The 20,840-nt window shown below is 55.1% G+C and overlaps 2 protein-coding genes across 2 annotated transcripts in view; both read left to right on the forward strand.

Annotated features, from left to right (window-relative positions):
• Window positions 1-4,691, forward strand: part of TOP1 (topoisomerase (DNA) I) — a 65,863-nt gene extending 61,172 nt beyond the window's left edge. The window contains exons 18-22 of the mRNA XM_017822654.1: window positions 285-399; window positions 973-1,100; window positions 2,170-2,264; window positions 2,982-3,131; window positions 3,284-4,691. Coding sequence (XP_017678143.1) covers window positions 285-399; window positions 973-1,100; window positions 2,170-2,264; window positions 2,982-3,131; window positions 3,284-3,386 — 591 coding nt within the window. The 3' untranslated portion in view covers window positions 3,387-4,691. The remainder of the gene's footprint in view (window positions 1-284; window positions 400-972; window positions 1,101-2,169; window positions 2,265-2,981; window positions 3,132-3,283) is intronic.
• Window positions 4,692-9,482: 4,791 nt separating this feature from the next.
• The window catches only part of PLCG1 (phospholipase C gamma 1), a 41,103-nt gene continuing 29,745 nt past the window's right edge, over window positions 9,483-20,840 (forward strand). The window contains exon 1 of the mRNA XM_017822560.1: window positions 9,483-9,684. Coding sequence (XP_017678049.1) covers window positions 9,483-9,684 — 202 coding nt within the window. The remainder of the gene's footprint in view (window positions 9,685-20,840) is intronic.

The following is a 20,840-nucleotide window of genomic DNA, read 5'->3' on the forward strand; positions in this document are numbered from 1 at the left end:
TGGCTCTCTGGGAGCAGTGTGGTGGTTCGGGCACATTTAGAGTTAGTGGAAACCAAGGCTTCCACACCAAAGAAATCTTTTTTGGCCACTTGTGGTACTTGTTACCAATCTAATACTTGTTGGTTCTTTGTTCACTTTTCCTGTGGTTTCAGTAATGTTGTGGCTATTCTGTTGTGGTCAGGTCTGAGCACAGCAGGCTCCAGTCGTGAGCTGTGGGTCCAGAGATTTTACAAAGGCTGCGGTCAATTCTGGTGCTGACTGTCATCTCCTTTCTGCTTCTTTAGACCAGTATCTTAAATAAACACCTTCAAGACCTTATGGAGGGACTGACAGCCAAGGTATTCCGTACTTACAATGCCTCCATCACGCTACAGCAGCAGCTCAAGGAGCTCACTAACCGTAAGTCTTGTCCCTGAAACTGCGAGGGGAACAGATCTTACCCTGCAATACAGACCTGGCTTCCTTGCCTGGGCCACAAGTCATATATCTGTTCACCACTTCCTCATTGCATTTCTCCCAATGCAGCTGGGACCCAGCTGAGGTCTGATCAAAAATCTGCTACCACATAGTCTTTTGGGGTAGCTGAGCAGCCCGTCACTGGGGCAGGGAAGAGCTGACTTGTGAGCACACCAGGGTGTTCCTGCTAGGTTATGCCTGTCCCTTACCAAAGCAGATTGTCAAGCCCAGTGGTGTCCTGGGCAGTATGGGCCTGCTGTCCCCTGCTCTGAGCATGGCTGTGCTTCCCCTCTCTTGAGCTGACAGATGGTGTCGATGATGATGAATAAAGAACCTGCCAGAAGGAGTTTGGGCCTGGGATGGATGTGGTCAGGCTCCAGGGCTGTAATTGGAGCATGATGTTGAGCCTGGCCCGTGGCAGGGGAGGGTCGGGTCGGTTCTGCAGGCAGTGGGGCAGGGGCTGGGGCTGCACACCCTGCAGAGCCCCCACATTCACCACTTTGCTGTCCTTGCCAGCGGACGACAACATCCCAGCGAAGATCCTCTCCTATAACCGTGCCAACAGAGCGGTGGCCATCCTGTGCAACCACCAGAGAGCTCCGCCCAAAACCTTCGAGAAGTCCATGATGAACCTGCAGAGCAAGGTACCTCCCCCCTGCCCAGCTCTGGGCTCGGGGCAGGGCTCCAAGTCCTGTGTCTTGGGAGTTAGGATTCCTTTCACTTGGGGTGAAATGGAAGCAGAGCCTGCTTTTCCCTATCAGGATTTGGGTAGTGCTGCATCAGAGATGGGCCTGCTTGGAGAGGAGCAGTGAGCTGGAAGGGACTGTGTGAGTTGTCTTTTATTTGTAAAGAACAAGACCAGACCCTTTTTCTGCCCTTCATCCCATAGCTGTGTGTTCTGCTGCCATTGAAACTCCAAAGCAGCAGCTCTAGCTCTGATCTGTGTCCGCTAAAGAACCTGCTGTGGGCATCCCCCCCTGTTGTGTGAATCTCAGGCCGCCGTCAGTGTGCACAGAGTACATTATGCCCCTCTGACTTGACCTCTTCCTTTGCAGATTGTTTCTGGTGAAGGCCATGAGGTCCAAAGGGGTTAGGTCTGTTCCTGGTCTGGCTTTAGAATAACCTTCACAATAAGGAGTTCTGGTTTGGCACTGCAGTGTCCCCTGCTTCCATAACACCTAACCTGGCTGCCTCCCCCCTAGATCCCAGAGCTTGGGGAATGGTTGAACAGGGGCTGCAAAATGCTAAATCTCCCTGAATCCTAAACTTACTGGGGAAGAACTGCCTGAAGCCTTAACACCTTTCAGTGTGTAGGATTTGGGGCTGATTCCTGCTGAGGGAACAGGGATCGTCCTTCTGTGTTTCCATGAGAGGTACTGGCAGGATACAGTGAAGGCAGACAAGCTGCCTGGAGGGGCTGTTGGCCAGGCCAGACCAAGCCAATTCCTTTGCCTGCTTGGTTGTAGCTGTGTTGAAAGCTCCCAGCACCACCTTGTCTTGGGCAGTGAGTGGGGCCCTGGGGGATCTCTCCCCACACTGGGCTGTGCAGCAGTGAAGGGCCAACGGCCTCGCTGTTCTGCAGGGCTGGGTCTGACTCCTGGTACATTCTGAACACAGTCACAAACTCACTCCCTGGTCATGTTGCCCAGGGGTGTCTGCCACAGCTGTCAGCAGCTTGTTCACAGTGCTGCTGTCTGGTTTTGCCTCTCCTAGATTGATGCCAAGAAGGAGCAATTAGCTGATGCCAGGAGGGAACTGAAAAGCGCCAAAGCTGATGCCAAGGTCCGGAGGGATGAGAAATCTAAAAAGTAAGGCTGGTGTTCCCAGGCTTTGCAATGCTCCCAGAAGGGGTCCTACTCCGTGCATCCATTTTCCTGGCCTGTGATTTGGGAAGGCCATCTTTTCCCCTCTTTCTTCTGTGCATGAAGAAATGGCCACCCAGGGGCTTGTCTGACACTGCAGGTCCTGCCGTGGTCACTCGTGCCCAGCCCCCCGAATTGAGCCTCAGCAGAGCTCACCCACCCCAGAGCTGCCCAGTGACCCCTGTGCAGTGCTGCTGCCTGGCTGGGGAGCCAGGAGTTACACAGTTAATGCACAGGCACCTCCCCGAGTTCCGCTCTCCCCTTGGGAAGCCCACGGAGCAGACGATGTGCTCGGGCTCCGTGTGGGCTCTGCAGAGCAGCCCCAGGGGTGCTGAGTTATGGGAGCTCTGAAAGCAGGATCACAGCGTGACTGTTCCTGAGGGATAGATGGGCTGCTTTGGGAGTGGGTGTAGCATCAGAACAGTTCAGGCTGTTGCTTCCAACCTTTTAAAACAAAACTGCTGCTTAAGATTCCTGCTCTACCTCTTCGAAAATGTCAGTTCTTAATTGCATGTGCTGAGTGTTTTATGTCACCATCTGTGCTGACACGGCTGCCCCGTGTGGCTGGTGGCATTGCTTACCTTGAGCAGAGTCCCTGTGGGTTCCCACAGTGCTGGCTGGCAGGGCATTAGGAATTCAATGATTTGTTCTTTCCCACCCCAGGACAGTGGAGAGCAAGAAGAAAGCAGTGCAGAGGATTGAGGAGCAACTGATGAAGCTGGAGGTTCAGGCTACAGATAGGGAGGAGAACAAGCAGATCGCTTTGGGCACCTCCAAACTCAACTATCTGGACCCCAGGATCTCTGTTGCTTGGTAAGCACCTGCCTGGGCTGTGCTGGGGTGATCCCCTCCACCCCTTCACCTCTGTCGTGTCCCCCCACGTGGCAGGGGAGGGCTGTGGCCAAGGGCAATGTCTCTGGCCTTCCCTTCCATCTCCAGCTCTGACAGCATCTCCTCTCCTGCAGGTGTAAGAAGTGGGGAATTCCTATAGAGAAGATTTATAACAAAACCCAACGAGAGAAATTTGCCTGGGCTATCGACATGGCAGAGGAAGACTATGAGTTTTAACCTGTTTTTATTGAGCTGAATTTTATGGGAAAAGGGAGTAGCCTGGTTTTTAGGGAGATTGATAAACTGTGAGCCTTACTTGTCCTTGGATGCTGGGGAAGGGGGAGGAAAGGGGCAAGTGAGCATCAGATAACACAGCCAACATCTTGCAGAAAGCATAACCTGGAAATATCCTAAAGGAGCTGAGCCAGTTGTCCTATGGACAACTTATTTAAAAATGTTTCAGAGATCCAAATTCTAGCTGTCTGGTTTGTGTAGTTTTTCTCTTGAGGCAGGGCAAGTGGATGGGGGATTTGTCAACCTTCCACCAGGCAAATTCACCATCACACTGAGAGCGTGGGAATCTTTAGCTACTGTATACAAAATCCAATTATATTGGTGCGTTTTTACAGTTAGGGTTTTGCAATAACTTCTATATTTTAATAGAAAATGGACTCCTTAACCCCTGCCCTTCCCCTCCCCCTCCCGCCCCATTTCAGACTTTAACAAATAAACAAAATTTAAGGAACCCAACGCACCTGTTACAGCTGTCACTATAGTCATGGAAATACCCAGATCTTTTTCAATTTGTCACTTGAAACAGTCGTGGCATTGGAACATGAATTACAAATATCCACTGCATTTGTTCAGAGCAAATTGTGATGGGAAATCGGCCTCCTGACTTGAGTGTTCCTTTTTTTAAATGTGAATTTTTATTTCTTTTAATTATTTTAAAATATTTAAACAGTTTTCTTTCTTTCTTGATCTTAAAGATCGTGTAGATTTGGGGAGTGGGTGGGGGGAGGGGGCCGTGTGATGGGGAGATGTGTGTGGAATTTGAGGACAAGTGAAATTGGAAACAAATGACATTCCCATCACCCTTTGTTCTGAACATGCTCTGTACACTTCCAGAATTATCTACTTTTTAGGTTTGTCAGACTGTTTTACCTTTTTCCCCCCTTTTTTTCTAAGCCCCACTCCCCTCTTTTACTTGAAAGATTTTATTGTGTAAAAAGAAGTTTCACAGGTCAATGAATTTCGAGGGAAATGAGCATTGGTCCAAAAAGGAAAATAATCAAGATTTTAGGGCTTTTATTTTTTTCTTTCGTAATTGTGTAAAAAAATTTTAAAAAATTTAAAAAGGCAGAATTTTAATGTGAAACCTTTTTTTGCTATAATCATTAGTCTTAGAGGCATTGTTAGCTTAGTGTGTGTGCAAGACCATTTCCTGCAGCCTTTCCTCAACAAGTATCTTCTATTTTTATCATGAATTCCCTTTTAATCAACTGTAGGTTATTTAAAATAAATTCCTACAACTTAACTGAGTGTTGGTGTCTGTGTGTTCTTTCACCTCCGGCCCTGGGCTGTGAGGTCCCCGTGGCTGCTGTGCTGGAGGAGGTGACGGGCTGGGCACCTTGTGCAGCAGGGGATGCTGAGGCCAGGGCAAGGGCCAGGTGGGTTGGCAGTGACCCAGGAGTTGTGTCTTCATCAGGGTTTTGTTGAGAACAGTGTGGGTTTATGATGCCAGGGATCTGAAAGGCATCACCTGGCCGTGGCTCTGGGAAGGGATGATGCTTTCCACAGCTGCCAAAGCTGCCCTTGTTTCTCAAGTAGCTCTCACTGCTGCCTGTGTGGTGTCACGGGGGCTCCGTGGTCGGTTGTGTGGTCCTGTAGCCAGATCCTCAGTGAGGCACGTGGCTGGAAAGGGCAGGAGGCTGGGCAAGGACATGGACAGCGAGGCTGAGGGATGATTCCATCTCCTTGGCATTGAGAGCAGCCCAGGCGTGGTGTCCTTTAGGATCCTGGAGCAGATCCCTGGCTCCTCCACAAGGACCTCCCTGTGACCCCAGTGCTGGGGGTGGGCTCCCAAAGCCCCGAGTGTGGCTGAGCCAGCTGAGGAGCCTCTGGGCAGCCAGCCCCGAGCCGGGCTTCCTGCTGCCCGCTGCGATCTTTGAGGCGCTTTGTTGTGGCTGCACAAACTCGCGTTTGGCAGCAGCGCCGTTTACTCTCTGGGGCCTTTCCAAGGTGCAGCCGAGAAAATGCCAGCGGAGAGGGAAAGGGGCTCATTGTGCTCCCGACCTGCCCGTGCCTGGAACAATGCAGCCTGTAAAAATATCCTTTCTATTTATACAGCCTCAGTCAGACCTGGCTGAATTAAATTCCCATACCGTGCACCGCTGAGCAGGGAAATGTTGAATGGAACGGGCAGGGATGTGCTCCCGCAGAAGGGATCTTCCACCCCAGTGTCGCTGCTGACAGATCCGCTTTCTCCCTGGGCATGGCAAAGTGCCCTGGCCAGGCCTGGAGGTGTGAGGCCAGCCTGATGTCCCAGGCTGGAGCGTGCTGTGCCTCTCCCTGTCAGCAAGGAAAGGTATGTTGGTGCAAAAGCGGCCCTTGGAAATGTGCCCGGCTCCCTGCGGACACCGGGAGCACAGGCACTCATCCCCTGCTGGCTCTGTCCCAGGCAGGGACCCCAGGGGGGTTTAATCTGTGGTTTTTGCCTGTGGCACAGCAGGGTGAGGACCACACACCCCACACTTTCCATGGACAATTCCCAGACCCCATTGACTCACTGTGCAAACAGGGAAATGGCCACGGACATGCCACATCCCGTTTTTTATCCCAGCACTGCAGTGCCCGTCCTCGCCTGCCCCAGTGTCACCACACCAGTTCTGCTTTCCTGCTCCACAAGGCTTGTGTCTGGCAGCCAGGGAAGCTGAGGCAGTGGTGATGTGGCCAGAGGAGGGGGCAAAATGTAGGTTGAAACTGGATCTTGTGCATTGTGAGCCCATGGACAGGCCCTGACAGCCAAGGGGAGGCTGCAAACCCTGCAGGATGCAGCCCCATCCCCCTTGAAGTCTTACAGGATTCCAGGGTTGGAAATTGAAACCAGGTGAATTCGGGATATTAAAAAAGCCTGTGCTCCCCGTGCAACGTGAGGGAGCGGGGACAGGGAACCTGGAGCTGCAGTGGGTTTCCCATCAGGTGCCAGTTGTAATCCAGAGGGATCTTGCAGGGCCTGTGAGGGGCAGGAGGTGTGGGGGGAGGCAGCCCTGCCTGCGGGCACAGCTTTGCCCAGCAGCTCCTCGGAGAGCGTGCACGGGGCGGGCTCCGCGCCAGCATCCGCAGCAGCTCCACAGCCCCAGGCGGGTCTGCTTTCCATCCCCGGCAAAACACTGCTCTGCGTCTGCCAACACCAGCCCGGCCAGGAGGGGACTCCGCACCGCCTTCCCTGCTGGTTTTCCAGATCCTGCTGCCTGCAGCACCAGGGAAGCTCTTCCCTGATAGTGGTTTTCTCAGCACACGGGCTGATGTCACGTTCACCCACCCCAGGCAATGCGGAGCAGGCAGGAATGAATAAATAACCTGGAGTGGGGCACCTCTCCCAGGGGTTGCAAGATGCCAAGCATCCCTTGCTCGGGTGAGGATCGGGCACCTTCTCTCAATGAAGGGTCCCCAGGGCAGGAGAGAGACGTGTCCATTCCCAGACATTGGTGTCAGAGGGATACTGGGCTGCAGGGACCCCCACACTTGTCTGTGGGGTGGCCTTGGAGTGCTCTTGCCCTGGATTTTGGTCCTCAGCCCTTGAGCATGGCCGGGGGCTGTCCTTAAGCCAGAGGTCACCTGGCTGTTAGCCTGTTCCTGGTGGGAGGATGCAGCTGCTCCATGAATCCTGCAGGATATGGGGGATGGCATCCCATGATTCGGAACTGTGATGGGGGAAGGTGCTGGGGCCACTCAGAGGGGGAAATCCCCTTTTCCCCAAAGGTGTTTGCAAGGGGAGATTGCAGAACCCCCAGCCCTTCACAGCCATACGATGAACATGATCCAGGGAATTAAAAACAGGACTGTAATGGAAGTTTTTGCTGCCCTGAGGGGTGGAGCATGATTGCCCATGGCCTGGCAGATACAGGAGCTGGGACCACTAAACAGAGCTGGCAGGCAGCAGGCGCACAAAGGTGGTTTCATGTGCTGTCAAATTAAATGATGAAACTCCTTGGTGTGCAGCATCTCAGACATGGAGAGCTAATGCAAGGCTAAAAGGTGATTAGTCAAACCTGCAGAAGAAAAAATATCCATTGCAGACACCCCATTGCAAACCACATCCTGCAGGCAGCAGCCCCAGCCAGGCAGTGCTCCAGAGCTGGGGACATGCCGGGCTGGGTGCTCTCCTTCAGCACAACAGGCAGGATTTGGGAGGGAGGGAGTTACCTCTTCTGTTTCTTCGACGGCCGCGCTCCCTTCTCAGGTTTTGCCCTCAAAAACAAGGGTGTGCCCATAATGCTCAGCTATTTTAAGACCACTGGGAGCCGGCTTCTTCCTGCCGGTCCCGAGCGGGGCCATTCCACAAGCCAGGAGCGACTTCCAGGGCAGCTCACCCCGGAGAGAATGTGCTGAGAGTCCTGTGCCAACACCAAGCACAGACTCCAGTGGCTCTGGCTCAGCTGAGCACATCCCCAGCGTCCTGTCAGCCCTTACAGTGCTGTCATACACTGCTTGTTTCTATCAGGGCAGGTTTAGGTTCTTACCCTGGTCTGTCTTACCTTTTTGCTGCCCAGACACTAGGTGGGATCCTAAACAACCTTGTAGGGCTCCTCGTGAGTGTGCACATGTGTGTGCACGTGTGTGTGCACGTGTGTGTCCAGCGTGTCCCTTTGGAGGCGAGTGGAGCAGCAGGGACAGAGGGAGCTGCTCATTTGTGGGGTGCACATGGGGATGGGGGCCCCTCACTTAGAACATGACGCCCCTTCCAGGTCCACCCATGAGCTGGGATGTGAGATAAGGGCTGCTCAGCACAGGCTGCCTTGCCCTGGCCCTGCAGACACACACGTGTGTGTATGTATGTGTTTATATTGTACACATACACATATATCACATACCTGTGCGTTTCTATGTGGGGTACAACCCCTCCAACCAAACCTGCAGCAGGGCTCTGCTTGCCCTTAGCAGTCATTACCTCTCAGGGTCAGAGATGCCACTGGACTCTGTCCCCAGCCTGGGACACCTGGGTGCCCAGCGTGTCCTGGGGTGTCCTGGTGGGGCGGAGGGGACAGGGAGGAAGGCCAGTGGCACACAGAAAGGGAAATTGCAGGCTTTAACCACGTGAATGGAGCAAACTGCTCTGAAACGCTTCCCAATTCAACCACTTATCCCCTCACTAACCCTGCTTTTGTGTGGTCTCCAGCCGGGGCCAGAGAGGGGCTGAAGACTGTCCAGAGACCCACGGCTCCCCTACACGTCCCCCAGGGCCAGGATGCCACAGGCTGCCCCGCAAGCCCCATCCCGCTTTCCATGTCAACACACATCCAGCCAGGATCTGTGCGGAGGATACTGCAAACGCAGACGGGGCTCCACGGGGAAGCCGCCCCACGGCGCCAGCGGCAGCCACAGCGAGGGCTCTGTCCGCAGGAAAAGCCACCGGGATGCAGCGCCGGGACCCCGCACGTGCCACGCAAACCCTGCGCTGGGTGCTGGGGCCCCGCGGTGTCGTGGGGTGAGCGGCACCCCGGGGACCTGGGAGCCCTGCAGGGGGGTGCAGGGTGGCACCCAGGCGTGCTCGGGGGTGCAGGGCACCTCGGTACTTGAGTGTGCCATGGGGTGCATGGCACCCCGGTACATGGTTGTGCTCGGGGGAGCAGGGCACCCCGGTACCTGGGCGTGCCATGGGTAGCAGGGCACCCCGGTACTTGAGTGTGCCATGGGTAGCAGGGCACCCCGGTACATGGTTGTGCTCGGGGGAGCAGGGCACCCCGGTACTTGAGTGTGCCATGGGGAGCAGGGCACCCCGATACCCCAGGATGCTGGGGGGTCTGTAGCACCGGCAAGCGGGGTCCACACTGCCCCCTGCCCAGGCGGGCCACCCCGCGGGGGTGCTCTGTCAGCCGAAACCCCGCAGTCGGTATCACCCCGCTCCGTGCCCCCCGCAGACCCCCCGCGCTGCGCGTCCCGCCCGCCCCCGGCGCGGGGACCGCCCCGCCCGCACCCCCGCCCCTTCCCTCCCTCCTTCCTCCTCCCTCCTCGCTCCTCCTCCCTCTGCTCTCCCCGCTCCTCCGGGCGGCAGCGGCGCGGGGCGCGGCGGGGCTCGGGCGCTCCCGCTCCCCTTTGTTCGCCGCTCCGATGGCGGCCGGGCCGGGCGGCGGCCCCGGCGCGCCCAGCGAGGCGGAGGCGGTGCAGCTCTGCCGCAGCCTGGAGGTGGGCACCGTCATGACCCTCTTCTACTCCAAAAAGTCGCAGCGACCCGAGCGGAAAACTTTCCAGGTGAAGCTGGAGACGCGGCAGGTCACCTGGAGCCGCGGCTCCGAGAAGGTCGAGGGGGCCGGTGAGTGCGGGGCTGGGGGCGAGCGCGGCGGGGAGCGGGGCGAGAGGGGCCGCGGTCCCTCGGGGCGATGGGTGCGGGGCTGGAGCCGCCGTTCGGGGGGCGGCGGGGGCTGGGCGGCTGAGGAGGAAGGGGGAAACGAAAAAGAATTAACTCCCGGGCTCTCCGCGCTCAGCATCTGCCCGCGGGCAGCCCGGGGGGCGCGGGGGGTCCGGCTCCCAGCCCGGGGCCGGCCCCGGCCGCGCGGTGTGCGGGGGATGCGCGGCCGGTACCGCCACTGCCCCCGCCCAGCGCCGCCTCCCAACTTTCCGCATCCTTCTTCGGCACCGAACTTCCCCTGGGATAAACGAGGTGTTTTCCCGGGTGGTGCCTTGGCTAACAGCACCTGAAAGGCGTAGGGAGCCTCGGAAGGAGGCAGGGCTGGTGTGAGCCCTTTTGCGGTTGCACCTCGGAGCAACAGATGAGATGGAACGGAAAAGGCAAAAAGTAGGAAAACCAACCCAAAATATTGTAGTTCCGTCCTCTTCCGCGTTCCCCGCCGCACATCTGCGCGGGGGTGATGGCACGGGGTGAGCTGAGCGTGGGGCCGGTCCCGCACCCCCTCCTCGCAGTGGGTGCTGGTACGGCAGCCCCGCGGTGCCTCCGGGTTCCCGCGCAGGATGGGGACCTCTGGAATGAGGAGGGCACGGGAAAGGGTGCGTGAGAAACCTGAGTGTCAAACCACAAAGATGGGTGGGAAAGGGGGCGAGAGCAGCGGTGCCCCACACTGGGAAACTTTTAACGTCGGTGTTGGTTTCCCAGGTTACTGCTCTTTCTTTTAAACGGCCCTTCCCACCCCCACATGCACTAGCGCAAGGACAGGACGAGGGCTCTGTTTGGTGCTGGAGGTGAGGAAGAGGGGATGTGAATGAAGGAGACGTGATGTAAGTGCTGGCGCTGGCCTTCCCTGTGCTGAGGGTGTGACTGGGGCACAGCGAGGCCAAGGAGGGGCTGTTGTCTCTCCTGGCAAGTGCTGCTGGCCCAGGGTGGGAAGGTGGGATGCTGTTAATACCAGGGACTCCAGTGAGGGAAGGATGTGGAGATGATGGCCACGTCTCTGTGGCAGGACCACAAAATGCTGGTGCTTCCAGTTTGGGGCTTTTGTTTGCCCTTAGACCCTCGGAGTCCTCTACCTTTTGTCCAGTGGTGTCTCCAGGCAGATCTGGAGGGAGCCTTGGGCTCCTTTAGCATCACCAGGATGTGAAGCTCCCCCATCCCTTTCCCAGAATGGCCTCTGGGAGCAGTGAGGCAGTGGGAGAGGGAGGAGAGAGTGGCAGTCTATTGACCCTGGGCTTAAGGTGTTCGCAAACTAAGGCACAGCAAATGATGCTTGTGCTGGGGAGTTTCTTGCAGAGTCTACAGACCACATGGTGCCCATGGGCTCTGGGTTCCCTCTGTGTGCCTCCCAACACATGTGGTGTTCCCACAGTGTGTGTGACCCTCTCGAGGGGGAAGGTGGGCCACACTGGAGACAGGCAACATCAGCCTGAGGAGCTGCCATGCCTTCAGCCCCATCTCTCTGATGCTGGATGCTTTCTCCATGGCCTCCTCTCTGCACCTGAGCATCTCACCCTGTCCTCAGTCCCCTCTTCAGGTATCACCCAACACCCTGAGCAGCACCCATCCCCTTGCCCGTCTTTCCTCACAGGGCTGAGGAGGAGAGCTTTGCTTTAACACTTCCTGGACAGAAGTGTGGGAGCTCTAGGTGGAAATATCAACTTGTGTACACAAATAGTGACTGTGTATCTAGGCAGGCAAGGCAAAGCCATGGGATCGATGGCCAGCAATACTAGGTTCTTGGCCAGCTTCCCTATTTTTATCTGGATGTGCTTTCTGGGCAGAAAAAGGATGCCTGGGAAAAGCCAGGTGTGTGACAACTCCACTTCATGTGGCAGATACACTGATGTATTCCCCTCCTGGCTCATCCCCTTGGAACAGCATCTCTACTGGACAAAGTCTGAGGGTTTTCAGGTCAAAAATTGTGTGTGTGATGTTCATGGGTCTGTAACAGATGTTTATGTGTTTCTTGAGACGTGGAGACCACCAGGGAGCTTCAGACCACCCTGCACACAAGTTAGTTGTCTAAGTAGGAGTGATCCTGGGTTTTTATCCATTTCAGAATGAGTGAGTATCCACAGTGTATCACATACAGAGGTCTTGGACTCGGGGCACATTGTGTGACGGGCCATGTACTGGAGAGGTGTCTGTCTCTGTGAACACCAAGCATAGAGGATCTGTGCTCCTTTCTCTGTACCTGGTGGGCCGTGCAGAAAGCAGATGAGTGTTTGTCTGGGGTGGGCAGTGCTGGGGGACTTGGCTCCATGACTGACCCTATTGGGAAGAGCACAGCCCCTTTTGGCTGCAGCCCTGGAAGGGCTCATCACTGTGGGAGATGTCAAGAGCAGTTATCACCCCAGGATCTGCATGTGCTGGTCTGTCAATACTTCTCATCTCTCCACTGGCCACACTGCTTTGCCCTGAGGTGATGGGCCATCCTTTATTTCAAGTTATTTATTGAAGCAAGCAGGGTCTGAGCCATCCTCTGGAAGGAGCTTTTGGCACTTAAGGACAAAGCCCTTCATGTGCATCATCATCTCCTAATAGCAGGGAGGTTGGACCTGGGGGATGCTGACTGGGGAGGAGGTTGTGTAGATGTGTCTCTTGGGGATATGGTTTAGTGGTGGACCTGGCAGTGCTGGGTAAATGGTTGGACTTGATGGTCTTAAAGGTCTTGGGTGACATCACCACACGTGCTTGTAGATGGTCAGGCAGCCAACCAGCCTTGCTGGCCACCACCCTGCCCGGCCTCTGCTGCCCGTGAGCTGGGAGGTGCTGGGGTGCCGGGAGGGGGGAGCCCGTGCTGGTGTGACAGCCCTGTCGTGGTGCCCTGCTCTGTGACCCTTGTGTAGGGCTTTGTGAGCGCTGCATAAAGAGTGACCTTTGTGTGTGGATGGTCGGCGTGTGTGTCCCCCACATCTCCCCTCCGTGGGGGCGGCGCGGGGCCCGCAGCCAGCTGGGCTCCCGATGAAGAGCCTCTTCTCTTGGACAGGACCCGTGCCTGCTCTTCGTTAAGCTCTTCATCCTGCTCCAGGGCGCTGGGGCTCTCCACGAGCTGAGGGCTGGGGAGGAGGGGGGAAGCCTTTCCCTTTGGAAAGCGGTCGCCTCCTTCCCCTGTGCTTTTTCAAAACTGAAACTGAAAAATGCAGTCTTCGTTTGTGCCAAAAAAGGGCATTTTTTTCAATTAATATTTGTTTTTATCCAAAGGGTTCTAGCCAGCTCTAATTACCAATGCATTGCTTTCTTGCTAATCAACTCTGCAGAGGGCCTGTCTGCTGTGATGGGAAGAGTGCTAATAATTTTCTATTCTTTTTGTTAATCACCCAAAGCAAAGTAGAGCTAATCCCTTTAGTCAGTTGTCTTTTATGCGTTTATATTTTTTTTTAGTTTCCTGTGTTAACTATTTTTTTTAATATAAAAGGGTCTCGTGTTCTTACCTTCATGTGCTGGGGGGCTATAGGCCAGCTTCTAATTGATCTGTTTGCCTTGAAACACGTCAGAAAATTCAGAGAGTTTGCTCAGAGAGCGAGCTGAAAATCTGGAGCAGATGTTTGTTTTATAGAGGAGAGAGAGGAGGAAAAAAAACTACCTCAAAAAAAACCCTGGTTGCATTCTTGCTTTCCGTGAAATGAGCTCAGTCCCGTGGAGGTGCAGAAAAGCCCTTGCTTGTGTAAAAGAAAAGAAAGAGGCTGTAAAATATTAATGCAAAGTGGCTGTGAAGTGTGACTCGTACCTGCCTCAGCCATTCCAAGTACCTGCCTCTTTCATTAGTCCACCAAGGCGCAGCTTTTTCTTTTTTACTTATATTTTTCTGAGGCCATCTGCTTAAACTGAGGGGCTTGGGGCTCTTGAGAAGCGAGCAAGCCAGAAATGGCTTTCAAGGATAAACTAACTTTGGAGCAACTCCTCGAGGGGTGCAGGGTGACTCCTGCACTGGTGGGTCCCCCCCTGCCCCACCACCAAGGATGCAGCCCCTGCAGCTGGGAGGAGGGAGCTCTCTCGGAGGTGCCTTGAGCAGGGGGCTGCAGAATGGTTGGGGTGGGTGGGGGAGAGCGTGGCTGTGGCTGTTGGGATGGTTAAAGCTTCCCCTGCTGACGCTCTGCTGTGGGAGTTTCTTGAGTGTGGGTTTTTTGTGTCGTTACCAGTCCCCTTCCTGCTTACGAGGGTATTTGTGTTACACAGGGGAAATCAAAGTGAGCTCTGCTGTGCCTTCTCCAGACTGAAACAGCCTCTCCCCTCACTTCACAGCCCTCTGTCAGCCCCTTTTTCTTCTTGGTAGCATCTTCCAGGAAGAACAGGCTAGAAGACCCCCTACTCATGCAGTAGTAAGACACATCAAAAATTACCTCCTCCCTTGGCATCTCAAAAGCTTCTCTGCAACAAAGGAAAGCTTCTCTGTAGAGCAGCTGGAGCTTGGCCAGCTGGGAGACGAGTGCTGCCCTGTGGTACCTGCACCCAGGTTGTCCATCTCTCTGGTTCCTTCATCTGCCAGTCAGCCACGTGGAAGGAATTGGCTCATGGGGTTCAAACCCGCTAATTAAAATGTGCTGGAGAGGTTTTGGGTGTTCTTGGACTGATTGCTTCTCACCTACATCAAGGGCCTGAGCACTCCAAGTTTTTCAGGGCTTGGCTTTCTCCCTGCCTGTTGGCTGGACACCATGTGTGGCCAAAGGAGCACCTGAGTAAGCTGGATCCGAACATCTGGCTTTGCAGAGTCCATGCAAAGAGGTGACAGTGCTTGGCTCCATCACCTCCCATCCCTGGGGGCAGTTTTGTGGTGGGATTTCTTACAGGACTTTTAATGTGTCCCATCTCAGTCACAGCTGAGCCAGGAGTTGCCCAGACCAATCTGTGATCCCTTTACTGCTCTTTGTTTTAGCTCCCTTGCCTGCACAGCAGGGATGGTCATCCTTATCTCAGAGCCTTTGCTCAGCTCCTTATCTGATCGCAGTGGCTGCACTGCAGAGTCCCCAAGACACCCTGACTGTCACCCCTGTGTGAGCAGGCTGTGACCTCCTGCATATCTTACAGCTTGCAGACAGAGGAGGACAGACCCGTCTGCCACCTTGGTGGGAGTCAGTGCTAAAGTCCCTGTCCCTGAGCAGGGCTCAGGTCTCTGCCCCCAAGCTCTGTGTGTGGCACAGCAGGTTTGACCTCTGAGTTGCCCAGTGGTGCAACCTTCATGTAATTTTTGTGTTCCTGGGAACTCAAGCACTGCTTTTTGCCTGGGACCTTCCCCTCCAGAGAGCAGTGGGACTGTTGTGACCCGTGGGACAGACCCAGGTGAAACCACTGCACCATGATGGGCAGCCTGTCCAGGATGTTGGACTTGCCAGCACTTGGGGTGGAGCAGGAGCTCTCAGAACAGGGGCTCAGTTGTGACTGCCTGACGGTTTTGGGTACATCACACAAACTTCTGCTTGAGTTCTGCCCGTACAAGCTGCAGCAGCTTGACCTGTGGATGGGAGCTTCAGAAGCTGCTGGAAGTGGAGCACACTTGACAGTGTGTCCAGCTCCTCTGTCTCTGCCAAAGTGGGATGCTGCTGGGGCTGGTGTGACAGTTTTGTGCTGAGCATTTCATCCAGGCCATGGAACTGGCTGGCAGGAGCTGTGAGACCCCTTCCAGATCAGCCTGTTGTTGGGCACAGTGATTGCTGTCCTGCAGGGCTGTAGGAACACCCAGGACCACACTGTGGGTGGGCTGTGGTTTGTGAGGTGAAGGGGCCAACAGTGGCAGTCTGGGCTTAATGCTGGGTCAGCCAAGAGCTGGGCTGGTGGTTTGGGCTCAGGGGGTGTGGTGGTGCCTCTGGGTGTCCTGGCAGGGCTGCAGTCAGCCCCTGCTGTGTCCCTGTTCCCGAGCTGTTGCAGGTTTGGTAGGACCTGATGTAGGGCTTGCAGTGAAGGAGGGTGTGGGGAGCCCAGGAAGAGCTTGCAGCGTGTGGTGAGGAGGTGTGGGGCTTTGAGCACAAAAAACCCGAGCAGCTCTGACTTTAAACCATTGGTTGAACCTTATCACGCAGAAAAAGGAAATGTCAGAAGTCACTGGAGAAGACTTTTTACTTTTCTATTGTGCCCTGAGGTTTAAGGGCAATAGAAATCAGAAGATTTTCAAGTCCTTACAATGTTTTTGAAAAGTTACCCCTCCACACATCCTCCCCTCTTCCCTTGGTCAGAAAGGCTCGGAGAGTGGATGGTGGAAGATGATGCTGAAGTGGAGCAACCAGAGGGATACCTTGTTAGAGAAGGATAAAGGGAGGAAGGTCTGTGTGTTCAGCAGATGCTTGGGGCTGTGTGGAGAAGGTGGTGTGGTGTCTGACACGCAGGGATGCCCACAGGAACCTGCAGCCATCCCAGCAAACCTGGGGCTCGTGAGCTCAGTGGGTTGCAGTGTGTGCTGCTGGTGTCACACATGAGATCACTTTAACATCCAGCACATCCTCTGCCAGTGGCTGTGTCCTGCCACGCAGGGGGTGGGTGATCTCATGGCTTTTCCTGTGCTCTGCTGTCCCTGCTCATCTGTTCCAAGCGGGTTCTCTGCCGGAGGTGTTGCATCAGGAGGGTGTCTCCCAGGCTGGGGAGAGCCCTTAGGCAGGGACACAGTGACAGCAGCCATTCCCAAAGGGAATGTGCTGGAGAAGGCTGTCCTTTGAAATTGTTTTAATCTTTAGGTTTTGAGTATTCTTTGAGTATTGCACGAAGAGCTGTTTTACATGGAAAAAACTTTTGGACATTGATTCAACTGAGAAATTTCCTAATTTCTGAGAATTTTTGACCTTTCTGAAGATCCCCCAGCAATTGGAGCTGCAGGCAGGGCTGTCTGCTTCTGGCTCTGCCAGGCTCATCCTTCCTGTCCTAGGTGTCCTTTGCCTCTTGATACATCCCCGTCACATATCAGACACCTTGATATACTGGACAGTGGGAAGGCTTGGGATTGTGGAGCACCCTGAGCACCCAAAGGGCCACGGGCTGGTGTCTCTAGCAGAAGCTGGCCACTCTAAATCTGTAGAAGTCAGCAGAGCTTTAGGATGCTGCCAGCCTGAACTCTGAAAGTCTCAGTGATTTTCAAACTGCTTTTCAGCTCCATCTCTGTTGCCCCTGTGTCTGGTGGCTCTTTGGCCTGATTTGGAACTGGGAGCCCTGAGCTGGCCTGTCTGGGGAGCTGTGGAAAGCCTTCCAGAGTCTGGCATGGACCTCTCCTTGTGTTCTTCTGCAGCTCCTCCCTTCTGTTTGCAAACATTTGTGGTTCTGTGGTTCTGGTCACTGTTTTCTGGCACTGTTAATAGGGTGCCCCAGAGCACATCTGGCTGGCCCTGGCACTGGTTTGAAATTGTCCCAGGGAAGGTCGTGGTCCAGCACGTGAGCTCCTGTGCTGTGGGATGCTGTCCTGAGCTGACTTAGCCTGCTGGCCTTAAGGATATAATGGCCAACAGCCCTGGCAGAAGGGGCAGGACTGTGCCTTACAGGTCATGTTTGCTCCCCAACCCATTACAAACACATTTATTTGCTTTTTCTTGGAATATGACTTTTTTTTTTTTCCCTGCCATGACACATGGAATCATCAGGTCTGGGGCTGTGCTGCCTCGTGTTTGTAGTTCAGCCTCTCATCTCACCCTCAGCCTTTATCTGTCTGGGGGTGTGTGCAGACTCCTGGGTGGAGTGTGGAGGCTCTCTGTGCTCTGGATAGCACACAGGGATGCTGTGCCTGCTCTGCTGCCTCCTGTCACCAGGAGCTGCTCCAACATGGCACTGTCCTGCTCCCCATCTCTGCTGGAGCTCCTCTGATTTGATCTGAAGTGTGCTGTGCTCCTCTTCTGGGACTGCCCCGTGCAGAGCCCCATCCTGCTCCCTTTGAGCATCTCCCCGTGCTGTGACCAGACCAGCCGGGGTTGGAAATCGTCACCAGGAGGGGATGTCAGGGAAGGCTGTCACTGCGGGCTGTGCTCCACAGGGACGCTGGGTAGAGCAGCTGCTTGAGAGCCTTTTTCCTGTTTACTTGCTCCCAGAAGTGCTGATGGTGTGGTGATTAAAGGACATCCCTCCTGCATGTGCCGGTGTGTCCTTCATCCCTCCTCCTCCTCCTCACCCTCTGAGGGTGCAGACCTCAGCCCAGCTCAGACAATGGGGTGGCTGCAGGTGGGAGCTTGGCCACGTTGGGAGCACAGGATGTCCGAGAGGACTTTCTCCCCCTTGGCTCCCTGCCCTGGAAGCCTGTGCCCCATAAATCTGCTTCCCAGCTGGCAGGGGGTGGGGACTGGCCCTGTTTGTTTGCTGAGCATTTGGGCACTGCCTGTCATGGTCCTTCTCTTGTGAGGCTCTCGTGCTCCTGGGCCCCTCAGACTAGAACACAGAGCCTGCTGCCTCAGAGCTGTGCTTGGGGACTCATCCCACAGGCATCACTCACCCACCTCTGGTTCCTCTGACCAGGATCCCAGGGCACTTTGGATACCTCCCTTCTCCTTTGAGCCTGCAGTCTTTGTCCTGCTAATCCACGCTCACATCCCTCCTCAACTTCAGAGGACCAGAAAGCTGTGTCCCTGGCCCCAGAGCAGCACCCAAGTGGTGCCAGGCTTACAGGGCAGTGGGGAGTTGGCTCTGTCCCCCAACAAAGCAGCAGAAATTGGGTTTTGTTGTTTTGGGGGTTTTTTTCCTTCTTTTATGTCTCACATGTCCTGTAATGCCTTGTGTCAGCCTGTTCTCAAGGTCTTGGTGCTGGTTGGAGTATGGTCCCCGTAACCCCCCAGCAGCTCAGGCTCTGGGACATGTTATGAAGAGATCTAGAGATGAGAGTGTGAAATTTTGGAGCACTGGTACATGAGGTTTGGTATGAACCATGCAGAAGGTTGGTGTGCACGCAGCAGTAGGTCTCCAGTTCTGGGGACCAAATAAATCCCAGGTGAGGTCATTAAGAAACAATCCCGAGTGGTTTCATGCCATCAACACGTGCTCCTGCTTCTCCCACATAAACTGAAAATGATGTTACCTGCATGGCTTGGGTGGTGTCTGCTCAGTGCCCGGACATTGGCACTTGGATGGGGCTGTCAGGAGGTGCCGTTGGCTGGTTAGCCACCAAAACCTTGACAGTGAAAGGTGAAGCCTTAGTTAGTGCAGATACAGCAGATCTGATGGAAAGGGAAGAGCCCCTTTGTGACAAGAGCAGGTTTGATTTCACCAGCAGCCCCTCTGGTAACTCTGGCTCTGGTTTGTGTTGTGGTGGGTGGAAGGAACTCACATGGAGAGCCCGAGGAGGAGGAGGTGACACGAGGAGGTGCTTCCCTGTGTTATTGGAGAAGGTCCAGTCCTCAGGGCCTCTCCTGCAGACAGTGGCACACAGGCAGATCGGGGCAGGGCACACATCTGGAAATCACATCTGGCAAGTACTGGGCCCTCGCTGTGTCAGAAGAGTGTTTGAGTGGAGTGTGGGGCAGGAAGAGGTCAGGCTGTTGGGGTGACCTTGGCCGGCTCGGCAGCAGATGGGATCTTTATCCTCTCCTCTTCCCAGCGTTACCCTGACACTGAGGCACTCAAGCCCTGGTAGGATGGGAACAAGCCCTTTCCCTGCTGCCACCCGAGTGTCCTGGCCAGCAGTCATCTCTGTTGTTAAATTGCTGTCACGGAAACTTGACTGCGTGTCTGGTGGGGTGGATGAAAACTGAGTCATGGCATCTGAACACCGCTGGCATTTGCTGCCAGTGTGACAAATCTTTTCTGTCCTTCAGTTTTCACTCCTCGCCTCTGTGCCCTGTCCTGGGGACAGTGTGTGGTCACTTGTCTCCATGTGTTTTGTGACAGGGCATGGCTCCCTGGGCATGAAAGAGTCAAGAAGGCGCCTTTGTTGAGTGCAAAAATCCCCAAAATGCTCCAAGGAGAGCTTGCTGCTATTGGACACTCAGGTCCCCAAATCCACATCTGCCAAGGCTTCCTCATTGGCCCTGCCAAGCTCCTGGCTGCCAGGCTGTGAGCTGTGCACTCAGGAACTGCTGGATTCCCTGTCTGCCCTTCTGTCCTGCTTGTTCTTTGCTGGTCTGCTTGATCCAATCCCCTTCCCCTTGCTGGCAGTGGGGAGGAGCACTCCACCTGTCTGGCAGCCTGGGATCATCAGTGACCCTCTAAGGTCCAGGAGAGGGATGCAGAGATGTTTCACAGGAGGGCTCCCTGCTGGGCCCTTCCATGGGGCACAGCTGCCTGGGGAGCAGCTTTCTCGAGCCTCTCACCCTCTCCATAGTGAGACAGCTCTGTGTCAGTGCCCCATGGATCTGTCACTGCCCACTGCGGTACCTCTGCTTTCCTCACAGCTCTGTGCCCACCCTGGAGGCAGGGAGGTGGCAGAGGCAGGATGGAGGAGCTGTGCTGGCAGGTCTTCATCCCATCCTCCTTCCAGTTTATTCTGCTGCTCTGTGGTCTTTACATTTCTCACCCAGGCAGGGCTGGGGGGGATGGAACCCACGATGCCATGCCAGAAAAAGGTCACCTTGGGGATGGCTTGTGGAGTCTTGCCTAGCCAGACTGTCCAGAGCACCAGTGCCAAGCTTCCCCTTTCCAGTTGAGTCACTGGAAGCTTGTGCCTCTCAAACAGACTGGGCTGATGACTGAAGGGTTGCTCCAGTGCCTGCTGCCAGCCTGTTTTCATCTGGGCCAGGGACACCAACACCTTCAGAGCAGCATCTGTGCAAGCAAAAGCTGGTGTTTTACCTCAACTGGAGCAGCTCTGCTTCTGTTTGGGATGGAAATGTGCTCCCATGCCCTGTGTGATGAAGGTGCAACAAGTCCAGGGCTCTCATGGGTACAGCCTTGCATGTGGGAGTGGGTACAACCAGCAGCCCTGGATGCCCAGCTTGGGATTTGGTACAAAACCTTACAGCTTCACACAGACAAAATTTCTGTGGAGGACAAGAGGGAGCCTCAAAGCATCCCAGGAGGGGTATTGCTGGGCCCTGGCCTGATGTTTGCCATCTGGCTGCCTGTCTCCATGAGCTCTGCACAGGGGCTGTGAGAGCAGTGTCCTGCCTCTCTCACCTGGGGGATCAGTGTTGGTTTTCTCACTCGTGTTTTTCTTTCAGCCAGAG

This window comes from Lepidothrix coronata, unplaced genomic scaffold (assembly GCF_001604755.1).
Source record: "Lepidothrix coronata isolate B3197 unplaced genomic scaffold, Lepidothrix_coronata-1.0 Scaffold99, whole genome shotgun sequence".
NCBI classification, from domain to species: Eukaryota; Metazoa; Chordata; class Aves; order Passeriformes; family Pipridae; genus Lepidothrix; species Lepidothrix coronata.